General features: G+C 31.0%; 1 protein-coding gene across 1 annotated transcript; it reads left to right on the forward strand.

The window, feature by feature from the left end:
- Window positions 1-1087: 1087 nt before the first annotated feature.
- On the forward strand, window positions 1088-8749 carry LOC126717592 (uncharacterized). Its single transcript, XM_050419409.1, has 3 exons — window positions 1088-1257; window positions 6038-6718; window positions 8371-8749. Exons 2-3 carry the CDS (start codon window positions 6371-6373, stop codon window positions 8470-8472), a joined length of 450 nt encoding a protein of 149 aa, XP_050275366.1. The 5' UTR covers window positions 1088-1257; window positions 6038-6370; the 3' UTR covers window positions 8473-8749.
- The last annotated feature ends 5154 nt before the right edge of the window (window positions 8750-13903 follow it).

The following is a 13903-nucleotide window of genomic DNA, read 5'->3' on the forward strand; positions in this document are numbered from 1 at the left end:
CCCACTTTATCATTTTAGCACATCATTTTACAACATCCCATTTATCAGATGTTTTATACTTCAATTCTATACATTAAAATAATTTTTACTACAAATTAAAATAATATATTTTCTCAAAACCCAATAATATACAAAAACACAGTCCCGGCAGTCACCACCAACCAAGAACCAAGAACCACTGCTACAACCACCGCCACAACAACCACTGCTACAACCACAATCACCGGTCCTCCAACAAATTCCAAATCCAAAAACCTCAACAAAACCCCACCATACACTGGTACACAGCACAACCCACCAGCACCATACCCAAGCACAGCCCACCACCACCACCACCCACAGGTAAAACCCACCACCACCAACAAAAATCCACCAGCCGCCACCACCACCCAATACTACTTTTAAAAAAAATCTCCAAAATCAACACAAAACTATCCCAAAAAAAAGAGCTTGAAAAAGAACCAACTCACCCATAATCACAATCACATGGAATCCACAACCGAAGGGAAAAAATAAAGAGGGAGATCAGAATTAGAGATCTCCACGGCTATGGCCTCATCGGCAAGGCTAAACTCCACGGCGAGGCCGAACTCCACATTGACGGCCGATCTCAATGGCAACGGCCTAGGCAGAGAAAAAAAAAAGACAGAGAAGGAGAGTGACAGGGGGAAAAAAAATATAGAGAAGGCGTGGAGAAAGTGACAGAAAAGAAAAAAGGGGAAAAAAAAAAAAGCAAGAAAAAGGGAGAGGTGGAAGTTCTGGAGACAGAAAGAAGAAGAAAAAAAGAAGGAAAATGGTGAATTGAGAAGCTGAATTAGGCGGAGAAAGAAAGAAGAAAAAGAAAGAGAGAGAAGAAAGAGTCATAAATGAAGAGAGAGGAATAGGATAAAAAAATATTTTTTTTTATAGAACATCTGTCCGAACCGTTCTAAAAATAGAACGGTACTGTTCACGTGTGCTGAAATTTATAGGATATAGAACACCTCATGAGAAGGATTTTTTGGTGTTTGGTGTGCCAAATGCCAAATATTTGGCATTTGGCACACCTGATGAGGATGCTTTCTTCGTAATTTGCCTGAACTCATGAGTTTTTATCAAGGAAAGCACATATTAGAGTGTCCGTTGTTGAATTACTTGCACATTTCCAAATGTGACAAACTGAAAATATTTGGTTCCAATAAGGAAAGCGTCGAAGAAACAAATGGGCTGGGCCATGATGTTGGTGTAATTCAAGACCTCTTCTTTTTCGGCGAAAAGGTAACAACTTCTTTTTTTTTTTTTTGAAAAGGGTAACAACTTCCCTTGCATGTCTTTACATTTTGTTAATATATATATATATATATATATATATATATATACTCATTGGATTATATGTGGGTGTTGGATTATATGTGGGTGGAGTAGGTTGAGGTCAAGCCCAGTAGATTTATTATATGTGAATTGCGATCAAAGCAGAAAATTTTGGCAGTCTTGAAAATTGAGATGCCCCTCAATTGATAAAACCGGTATGTAATAAGCATAGGAATGATGAATTGTAGTGGTGCTATTGATGTTAGTTTAGGTTATTAAACATATAAAACATACTTCGACAGGATATTTGGAGATATTAAAATAGTTTTTCCATTCAATTGTCATGATATTAGTTATGCCAAGTTTCTCATTACATTGCTATTACATATACAATTTTGAAAATCATTATTGGATACTACATATACTACAATATCAATTCATAATTATTATCTGTGAAATTCTACTAAATACAACACAAAATAAAATAATAAATTGGTCAAATAGAATCTCGCAAATTGAATAGAGATGAGTGCATGGGATCGTTTTGTACAATTACAGTTTGTTATGTTCAATATCTTCGCATATAAAATATCTTAATAGAAATAGTACAAAAAATATGTCCATTGTTAATATATATATATATATATATATATATATATATATAAATTACCTAGTTAGTAATGGATTGTACATAGTCATGGTATATTACATAAATGATTAATAAATTTTAATTGTTTTTAGTTATACCAAAATAAAAAGGCTTATAAATATAAAATCATTCAAACTCTCTCTTCCTCTAATTTTATATATAGAGCTAAATATATGATTAGGTTTTTTATGGTTTATTTATATTGGACTCCTTATTTTTTACACTAAATTAACTCATTTGGCACAAAAATTAAAAAACTTAGATTAGATAGGACATTTGACGCAAAATTAAACTTTAATTGAAATCCAATTTTTACACTAAATTAACTCACTTGGCACAAAAATTTAAAAATTTATATTAGATGGGACATGGGCGCAAAATTAGACTCTAATTGAATATCAATTTGAAATTTAATTGGATTTTCTTTCAATTTTACCTATATTTATATATATAAAAGGATTCTCCATTTATAATAAAAACTTAAAAGAAAACTAATTTGGATTTTTTTATTATTTATGTTTGATATAGAGAAGCTATTAAATTTTAGGCAAAACTACACGTACTATTAGTCCCTGCAGTTTACCCTCTAAGCAAAATTCGTTCCTTAAGTTTCAAGTAAGTACTATTGGTCCCTCAAGTTTAAAAATTAAACAATATAAGTTCTTTTGCTAACTATGATTAGTGTTATTGCCTATATGGCTAAGAGAATAATGATGTGGCATGAGGCAACTTAGGTGTCAAATGACACGTCACCTATTTAATTATAAGATTGCCACGTAATTTTTAATTGATTATTATTTATTAAAAAAAAAAAAAAAAAAAAAAAACTGCTTGACTTCAGGATTTTGGCCTCCCTTCCTCCCCTATTTTTCCTTTCTCCACTTCGCCGTCTTCTGGTCCTCCAATGGAGTCACCAAAGCACCTCAAAAAGCCAACAAAATTATGCTGGCAAAGTGAGTAGATCTACCCTCTCTCTCAAATCTAGATCATTGACCACAAATTCTTTCTGTTAATAGGAGTAGTCTGAGATTGGGTGTAAAAAACCCAACAAATATTTTTGCAATAATTTAAAAAAAAAAAAAAAAAAAAAAAGTCTAATGATCCCACAGAGATTGATTTTGGGCTTTGCAAAAACTTTTTTTTAAAAAAAGATATAAGTATAATACCTAAAATCATTCAAATATTTGAAGACTAATCAAATAGATTTAAATATTTTTATGTCATTTGTAGATCCTTGGAAATAAAGCTTAAGAACAAAGAAATATAGAGAACTTTAGAGATTAGCAGCTAACGGAAATTGGTGAAGGACATAGAGATGCTTATGCTGGCTAATACAGTAACAACAATTGTTTGGAACAAGAGGAAAGAGTGGCTAACAATGGTGGTGGCAATGGCAGCAAAACCTGTTGGCAAAAGATAAGAGAAGAGGAAGACGAAGGGTTGGCTAGGTCCCAATGGGTCACATGCTAAGTTGGCAAATTCACAAACTTAGACATCATATCGTAAAAGTCAAAATATGACATCATTATTTCATTAGCACTTAAGAATAAAATTAACGGAAGTTATCAAAAGAACTAACACAGCTATAATGTTCATTTGAGACTTTATGGACTAATCGTGCTCACAAAGTAAACTTCAGAGATCAATAATGTAGTTTTGCCTAAATTATTTGGAACAAGAGGAAAGACTGGCTAACAATGGTGGTGGCAATGGCAGCAAAACCTGTTGGCAAAAGATAAGAGAAGAGGAAGACGAAGGGTTGGCTAGGTCCCAATGGGTCACATGCTAAGTTGGCAAATTCACAAACTTAGACATCATATTGTAAAAGTCAAAATATGACATCATTATTTCATTAGCACTTAAAAATAAAATTAACGGAAGTTATCAAAAGAACTAACACAGCTATAATGTTCATTTGAGACTTTATGGACTAATCGTGCTCACAAAGTAAACTTCAGAGACCAATAATGTAGTTTTGCCTAAATTTTACTTGTTAGAAAATAATTACCAAATTAATATGAGTTGGTTACCTAATGCTTACTCACGAGAGAGTTTTATTTTGACAATATATTTTGTGAAAATTTTCAGTTATTTATAATTTTTTTATGCATAATAGATTAAACATTTTTGGTTAGAGTAATTTTTCCCCCTGAAATTTGTTTACTCAAATGCTTAAATTTTTATGGGGATTAAGGACCATATCTACTTTCACTTTTCTTGAAATATATGGTTTTTAATCGTTGGACTTATGGAAATATTGAACATCTATTAAGTTCAATTTGTTTCTAAAAAAAAAAAAAATAGTTTTACTTACAAACTAGTTTTCAATTTTGTTTTGACCAAGAAGAAATTCGTGAGTGTTTTGACATAATGATAAAAAAAAAAACCAATCATCACAAAACTAACCATACAAATTTCAAATTTATTTTGAAATTTGAAATTTTCCTATTTAATAATGCAAGCCTTATAATTTGGTTATGAGTGAATTTAGATGCATTTTGATGATTTCTTATTTGCTTAAAAAAGTAGTATAAAAAACAATGGGAAAAGTATATTTATTTTTATTCACATGTGTGGGCCATCAAAATAGGTTCAAAATGTTCAGAAAACTGACTTTCGTCGCTTGCCAAATGAACTAAAACATTTAGACTGTTCTTCTTCTCATTCCCACATGTTCAACACTTTTTTTTTTTTTTTTTTTTTCTGTATATGTTGGCATCCAAAATTATGTCTACTATTTCTATTAAGTTAAAAATTAGAATGGTTAACTTTCCCATGTTCTTCTTCACTTCTAAATTTCAATATGAATAAGATTAGAATGATAATAAGTGGAAAATTGTCACTTTTTTATGTCTCTAACAATGACGATAAGGGTTCAAATCACCCCACTCTTTTTTTGCTATTAAGAATGATGGTTAGTAGATATCAATTAATACTCCTTTGTTAGAGTTCAAAGCTCAAGTATATATTTTTCTGTGCAATTAACTAATGTCTCACTAAGTTCTTTAAATTTGCCTCTCTTAAATTAAAAGAATTTTATCTTGTGTGACCTCTAATTTTCTGTTCTAGACACCATTGAAGCCAAATTCACTTTCCACAGCAATAATGGCAAAATTATGTAGTGTCCCTTAAGCCTATGTGCGATGGATAGTCTCATGCAACAATGACATGACAAAATTTGTTTATTTGAGCATAATATCATTTCTTTATCAAATAAAAGAAAGGTAGTGGTTATGGTTTTAGAGAAAATGGTGGTTCTAACTGGTCATTGGTTATCATTGGCCGAATGGAAAGAACCTATGTTTAGTTATGGAAAATGTTAAAATAGTGATCAATTTAACTACAAAAGGTTTATAAACTAATGTGGTAATGAATGTGATTAATAAAAAGAATATCATATATATATATATATATATATATATATATAAAATAAATAAATTTATTGATTATATTTTAGTAGTGTTTTAAAATTTACACATTTTAAAAAGATGTAATTCTATTGGCAAATTCTTGTTTAAGTCTTTACTCCAAAGTACTATTGATTTAATTGCTTGAGTCAAACAGAATGTGAATGTGTTATTTTCTCCAATTCTTCATGATTAGTTCTGAATGACATGATGGTTGAACCAATGTGCATTGGTTAGCTATTCATATATTTTTCATTTTTTTTTCCTTGGTTTTTATTTTTGATATGCTAGATCGTATTTGTCTTGTCCTAATTCAAATTGAACAAAACTTGGTTCAATTAGTTTATTATGTAATTTAATATTTTATTGCTTATCTCTATCTTTAATATTTTATTGCTACCTCCTAGTGGAACTCAATTTATTCATATTAACGAAAGCTCTGAAGCATTAAATAATTTTCTTTGAATTGGTCCTTTTAAATGTTGCTTGGACTATTTCATTCTTTTTAATTTTTTAATTAATGTGCTGATATTTTGTCTGTGCTTGAGTGAGCCTGTTAGGAACCATATCCCTTGAATTTATTCAATTTAAATTAGTGCATGCGATGGATTTAGATGTCTAGATGATTTAGATACATCTAGCCCCTGTTCATTATTTCCTTAATTTGTTCATTACTTTGGCGTTTTCCCAGGATAAATTCCCGAACTTGGAAAGATTGAGATTGAATGAGGGCGATGCCATGAATGAGACATGTGGCGGACTGTCAGCAGAATTCTGTTGCAACCTTAAATTAATTCACTTGTACGGAAACGGTGAAATTCCAAATGTAGAGGCTCCAATTGCAAGAGCAGGAGTATCAGATTTTCGCAGATTAAAGAATATTATGCCATTCTCATCCACATCTTTCCACTACTTAAAGGATTTGTATGTATATAGATCTAATGTATTGATTAGTTTATTAACTCCCTCAACAGCCAGAACTCTCGTGCAACTCTGATATATTCAAATTTGGGGTTGCAAAAGAATGACAGAAATAGTTGCAAATGAGGAAAGTGAAGCAAAAGCAGGAGATGAGATCGCTTTCAATAATTTGATATCTTTGAAATTTGTTAACTTGCCGAGTCTCACAGCCTTCCATTTGGGGAATCGCACCATCAAATTCCCATCATTGGTTCAAGTAATTGTTGACAACTGTCCTAAATTGAAGATTTTTTGTAGTGGAGTCTTAAGCACGCCAAATCTAACAAGCATGAGATTGGGTGGAAAGCACATATTCAAAAAGGAGGGGGATGGAGATTTTTATCTAAACGCTACAATAAAAGAGTATTGGGAGGCTAAGTTGGAGACTTGCGACCAAAAGTCCGCTGAAAAGGTACGTTGCCGCAGTTTGTTATTAAATACCAACTTACCAAGTCATTGAGTTTATTAAAAATTAAAATAAAAAAGTAGTTTTTTTTATAATTTTTTAAAAAAAAAAATTGTAAGTGGCTGCAAATTAATTTACTTCCACTGCCATGTGTCATCATGATGATATCTCAGCTAGCTGAATTCAAAATATATAAAGTTATTATCTATTAGCATTTAGGTTGCCTTTAATTAAAAGGGTTATGCAAACGAGTGCTTTAAGGGCATTGATTACTAATTCCTTTTAGGAAAATTTTAACATAATTTTTATGAAAAATGAAAAAAAAATGTCAAAACATTAATTGTTTTTTTTTTTTTTTTCCCTAAAAAACTTTCTTTAAATGAATTATTAACCAATACTCTAACAACATTCGTTAGCATTTTCCTAATTAAAAAGCATCAAAATTTTCTATTCAAGTAGATGTCATTCAATTGCACCCACATTAAAACACAAACGTGGGCCTTCATTCATGCATATTGCCTTCTTCAAATTACTTAACACACACACACACACACACACACAATTATTTGGGTCTTTAGAGAGCCTTTTAATTTATAAGCATCTTAGAAAGAATAGTAGTCCGAGTATTCATTTTAAATCGGTATGAAGCTTACCCCTATGGCCCCTATAAAAGCTTCATCTATTCATCTCTTTCAAACAGTGGAGGCTCCACTTGAAGCCCAAGGGTCCATGATTTCAACCCCCTGAATTGGCAAAATATATTTATATATATATATATATATATATATATTATATAATTTTGTTTTAATTTTTTTGACCCTCTAAAATAAAATTTTGAACACCATGACCTTAAATATTTTTTAAGTCCAAACTAAAATAAATTTGAATATGATCGTGTTATCAATATCTTGGCCTTTAAAAAATGAAATAATAAAACTCAATAACAAACCAATTTGAGCTAAATTTTGGAAAAATAAAATAAAAATTAATAAGCTCAACAATGAAAGTAGAAATTTGTTAATTAAAAAACTTAGAAAAAAACCCATTTAGATCTTAGCAAATTTGAAGTAAATCAATCAAATGGGAGATTAATTGATGAATGATTGTTTGGTTATATACATTGGAAGAGATGTAACTCGTAGGATTAATAATAAAAATATTATACAATGGTTTCAAAATATGAAACCTCATAAAAGGCAATTCTAAAACCTTTTTTTTTTTTTTTTTTTGTGATGTGACATATTCAAGTTCTCTTTTGTTTTAGATTTTGTATCATTTATGTTTCTTATTAACTCCTAGAAAATAACTATGGAGCTGCAACTGCTTCCAAATTATGCAATTAAAAAAAAAAAAAAAAGAGATAAACTCCCATATTGGTGTTGTAATTATTGTTGTTATTTGAAATGTAGTATCTTACAATCGTGCGGAATGTGAGAAATCTAATATGAATAGAGTTGACATTGGTTTTTGTGATTGCTGGATCTTGTCGCTTTTAGTTTTAGTTGATTTGCATATTTGGTGGATGAGATCGGAATATTGTTCATAATATGTTAACATCGTGCACTTTCATATCATGTTGTTTTTGGATTACTTTGTATCTTCTTCTTCTTCTTCTTCTTCTTCTTCTTTTTTTTAATTTCGAAATACTTTTATTGTAGACTGATGCTAGTGACGGTGAGGAGAGTGAACATGATGCTAATGATGACTTGGAGAGAGAAACTACTAGTGAAGTAGGGGGCACACAATGTGATGGAGAATGATCACTAGGGAGCAACTCAAACGAAGATGGATCTTCCCTTTTATTGATTGTTTTATTTCTGAGTGTTGTCTTTATGTGATTTATTTATTTTTGAAACCTATGTGATTGTTACAATATATTATTTATTTTCGAAATCTATGTGATTGTTACACTATATAACTTTGTTGTAATTCTAGACTACTTAGTACTCCTTCCGTATTTGTAACCATGAATTTGTAAACTATTAACCTACGATGGACTAATTTTCACCAATTGTGACACTGTTATAGTTGGAGTCATATTTATATGTAAGTGGTATGGTTGGTCAATAGTCATGATAGACCTTATTTCTGAATTTGTATACTATTCGCTTATGATAGACCTTATTTGATGTTAATGTGATGTGTTACTACTAAAGGTGTGTTATAATATTCACATGTATGTGGTGTAGTTGGTTAAATAGTGAAGTTTCACATTAGATAATGAGTTGTTTCTTCTCCAAAAAAAAGAAAAAAAAGAAAAGAAAAAAAGATATGAGTTGTTAGTAGAACGTAATTAGGCCAAACTCATAAACTTAAACTTTTGGATTCAATGGTGTTCCTACCAAGAAAGTCAATACTAGCCGTATTAGCAATATATACCATATCGGTCATTAAACTGATACTAATATTTTTAAAAAAATTTACTAGACAAAATGTAGAATTGTGCCTTGTTGTACTAGCCATATTGTAGATTTTTTGGGAATTTTGGGCAATATTGATGTTTTAGCGGATATAATAAAATGATTACATTGGTTAATGTACTTAGGATAATACTTAGGCTTATAAAATAAGTGCAATTTAGATTATATTTTGATAAAAATAAAAATAAATAAATCTTTGTATAGGAAAATGACAAAGATACAAGTTTTACTACATAATGTTTACAAACTGATATAACAATGAATGTGATTGGTAGACTTCAACCACCTTATAAAATAAATATTTGAATTGTCACTTTGTGATCATTGGTAACTCACTAGTTTGTTAGCTCAATGTTGTAAAACTTATATCACTACTCATATATCTAACCTCAAAATGGTACACTGGTATCAAAATATTTCATTTCTTTGGCCAAACCAAAATGACACAAAATTTACTCTCATGGTCCCTATATGTTATATGAATTACTAATTTGAATCTCCTCAAAGTGTTCTCGCAATTGGAACCCATGCAGAGATTGCAGATGCTCGTGTTTTGCTACTGATTCTTCAAAACCAATTTAAGAGAGAAAAAAATTGTCCAAAACATGAAAGTATCTATCGCAACAATCCTACCATATCAGCACCCTTGCGGGTGTTACAACTCAATGAACAAGTGACATCTACAAAATAGCCATGTTTGCAAAAAGTTGAATAAAAAAGTTACAAATTTAATTCAAATATGATTTCTTAAAAATTCAAATTAATATTCCACAAATTTTTTTAATCAAATTCATTTCCTATAAAGAGCCACATTGGTCACACGAATAAAGTTTATCTTGGTTCTTTTTTGCTTACGATGAACAATTGGGACCCCAATCAAAGGAAGACATTCAGATCTATCGTGTGACATCAGGGATCTCATCTAACTTGGCCTCCCTTCTAGGATTGTATCATGAAATTAAAAGCCAATTGGAGACCTTGTCCTTATTGTCATTGAGTGTTTTTTCTATTTTTTTGACAAATCGCCAAGATACTGTAAATTGAAAATTCATTTGTGTTTATATAATTTAGATTTTTGGAATATTGAGATGAGCAGAGTTTTGATCAGAAAATAATAATAATAATAATAAATTTCAATTGTGAAGGTAGACCAAATTATGGAGGAAATCCCTTGGTGACCATAAATTACTTACAATGTGAGTGTGTTTGAGTAAAAATCAATTTTTAATTAACCTTGGTCCCTTGATTATGCTTTCAAGTTACTTGAAGTGAATATCTAACTTCGAAAACTAAGACATAGGGTTTAGAAATTTTTAACTTAATAGGACTTGTTTAGAAATGCATGAGTTCACATGAGATTATCTGAATGAGAAAATCCTAATTCTCAAAGTTCCTAAATGACTAAGTTATGAACCTAATTTGCCTAAGTTATCTCGATGTAAACTAATGCACCGTAAATTAATCCAAAGAAAATTATCTCAAAGTAAAGTACATTGTAGGAAATGTAAAGGATTCAAACTTAAATGATTATTCTAACGATAAATTGATTTGAATTGAGTAAATAGTAAATTATATAAAACTTCAATAAAAAAAACTAATTATTGCACCAATCTACTTGAATACTTGAATAAATTATAACACGAGTACAAGGAAATGAACCTACAAGCAATGCTTTAAAAAACAAATAGTTCAAAGAATCAAAAAGGGGGTTTCAAGGCTTATAAATAAGGTCGAATTGTGATTTTATAATTATTTAAAATACAAATAAAGATAATAAATTTGTAAAAATTAGCAAAAGTTAGTAAAGCCATTTTCTTTACTAATCTTTTAGATTTAAAATGAAACCATTTTCAACATAAATTGATAAATTTCACATTCACATATAAAAACATAATTCTTGAAATACTTTTAAATTTAACAAATAATAATAGATTGCGAGATTTTCTATCTTTTAATCCAAGAAAATAGAGAGAGAAGAAATAACAAAAATAAAAACTTTTAATATCTAACAGAAAAATAAATATATAATATAAAATCAAGAGAAGACATAACAATAACAGCTACCTAATGGTTAGCGTGCTTGTCATTTAGTTTGCAAGAGTTGATACTTTGGGTTAAGTAATGTGTTATAGCTTGGTCAGAGAGTGTAATTAAGTGTGTGTGTGTGTGTTTAATAGTTAGTTTGTTTGTCAAAAAAAAAAAAAAATGTTTGCAAGAGTTGGGGGTCAAAGGTTAAAGCTTAAAAGTTAAAACCCTCATCTCTCCCTTCTTTGGAATTTTTCGTTAAAAAATGGCATCCCTTGAATCAGCTGAATCATTACTTGTTCAACAATTCACTATTTAGACCAAAAATTCAAATGCTTCAAGACTTTAATTTAAAGTTGGCCAATTTTCTTAATTAAAAATTTGATCTGGGCTTGGCTAGTTTCCAATTAACCTAATTAGATTGGACGGTCTGGTATGATTTTAAAAACTATGCTTACAAGCATAAAGGTTTTAAGGAAGTTTTTCAAAATGGTTTCTATTTCATTCTAATTTCTCGCTCTTGACTCTCTCTTGTCCCTAATCCCCCAAACTTGAGATTTTTGGGCTCAAATCTCTCATATCACATTTCTAAGATCTATCTTTAAGGTATTTTTAATTTCTCTTTCTCATTTTTAATTCATGAGTTTCGTTTTAGAGAGTTGAAGTTCAAAATTGGTAATATTGGAGTTTTTGAGCAAAAAACTTTTTTTTATCAATCCTTTTGCTTTGGTTGATTGAGATTTGATGTAATTGAGTGGTTTTGGCCCCTAAGGCATAATTCTCATGTATTTCTAGCAACTTTTTGAGGTGATCCCTCACTCTTTGAGTGTTCAAATAGGAGTGCACGCCATGTGTTCAGTGAAATGTCCAAAGAAATTTTCATCGTCATTTGAACTCCGATGAGTCTCAAGTTTTGACATTGTGTTATGTATGAGTCTAGGACATTACTCATGCATCATAACATCCTTTTTATCATAGAAATTGGTTTGTGCCAATTTTCTCATTTTGTCCATGTGTCTTGCATGCTTACTTGTGCTTATTTAAACGTTGTTTGTATGCACCCATACTTTGGATTTCTCGTAAGTTTGTTCATACATTCATTCCCCAATTGGTATTTGTTCTTATTCTTCTTGATCCCTTTGTCATTCATGACAAAAAATGGGAGAAATTTTGGGACTTCAGTGCACATGCATAGGACTAGATATATTGATAGGGGGAGACACATTGATATTTACGCATTGTTGTTTTCTTTTGAGATGTTTATTTATTTATTTTTTGTTTGATGTTATGGTTTATCTTTTAGTACTTAGATACTGTTTTCTTTTGAGATGTTTATTTATTTATTTTTTGTTTGATGTTATGGTTTATCTTTTAGTACTTAGATACTATGTGCTTATACACAGTATTAACTTATAGTATTCACAAAAGTCTCCTAAAATTTTTAGGTAAACTAACTCAAAATTTTTTTATTTTTCTAGTTTAGCTAGGATGTTTTGTATGCACACGTGTCAGACTCAATACACTATTTTTTACCATATTTAAATATTAGTGAAATAGAAAATCTAAAAATACAGATGTAAGGACTCAATTCGTAACAACCCCAAAAAGATGTTGGGTTCGTACGTTAAAAGGCCCAAACAATATAACTTGTAGAGCGTGGGTGTTCAAGAACTAGATTAACCTCTCTAGAAGTAAAAAGATTCAACCTCACGTTTATAGATGGATCAGAGCTGATATAACAATCGGTTTCTCTTTGAAATAGATACAGTTCTTTTGTTTTTCAAGTTTTCTTCCTGAGTCTTCTCTTTGTTTTTCTCTATGTTCCGATCCCTTTCCTGCACGCCATCCTTTCATGTTATATACCGCCCTCTTTATTCCATCTTCACCACACACGTGTAGGTTGGGTTCAAGGGATCTCTTTATGTCCCATCTAACACCTTTTGGAACCTCTTCCTAGCAGTTGTAAGGCTGCTTCATCACTGTTCAGGCATCACTTCCACATTAATGCGGCCAGAGAGTTGGTTGAGAGGCAATTAATGCGGAGGTAGCTGTTGCCATAGATATTTGTTTGCCTTCTCTCTTTCTCACCTTCGGCCCCTCATCCCACCTTGAGCGGTGACGTAGCTCTAAGGTATGTTCGTAACCAGATGGCGTCCTGAATGTCCTCGGACTTGTATTGCCGAGAAGGGTTTTGTCCTCGGACGAACACTGAACTCACCTTTCGTGATATTCCCTCTTCCCTTCATTTGGTTACCCCTTCAATCTGATATGGGCCTCCTCGGGCAGGTTTGCCTCCTCGGATGGGCCACAGGCCCAATTAACTTGACTTTAATGACTTTAGTGACTGACCAGCCCCCACAACAGAAAAAGGCTAAATATTTTTAAGTGGTGGATTTGAATATAATATTTTATTTTAATCGACCTTAGCTACAACTCAATTGTTTTGAAAATAATGTACCTTTTTGTTATATATTCTCACTACTCCTAGTCAAATTGTCAAAAAGTGAACAAGTTTTATAGTTCCAAGAAATGTTAGTGTTCATCTGTCATAAAATTATTATCAAAATATCAAAACCACACATCATGATGGAGAGCAAATATCTTTATCAATATGTGTCAAAAATTGTATGAGAGAACATAACATAAAAAAATGAGAGAGAGAGAGAGAGCTCATTCTGGCGAAATTTTTTTTGGTAATTTGTTGAGACTAATGCGTAGACTTTTTGTAGGTTTTTAGGTGTGTGTA

The sequence above is a fragment of the Quercus robur genome, chromosome 3 (genome assembly GCF_932294415.1).
Source record: "Quercus robur chromosome 3, dhQueRobu3.1, whole genome shotgun sequence".
In the NCBI taxonomy this organism is placed as follows: Eukaryota; Viridiplantae; Streptophyta; class Magnoliopsida; order Fagales; family Fagaceae; genus Quercus; species Quercus robur.

Coding starts and splice junctions, on each gene's coding strand:
- LOC126717592 (XM_050419409.1), top strand. CDS start 6,371: ATGACAGAAATAGTTGCAAATGAGGAAAGTGAAGCAAAAGCAGGAGAT. Junction 6,719..8,370: donor ACCAAAAGTCCGCTGAAAAG/GTACGTTGCCGC, acceptor CTTTTATTGTAG/ACTGATGCTAGTGACGGTGA.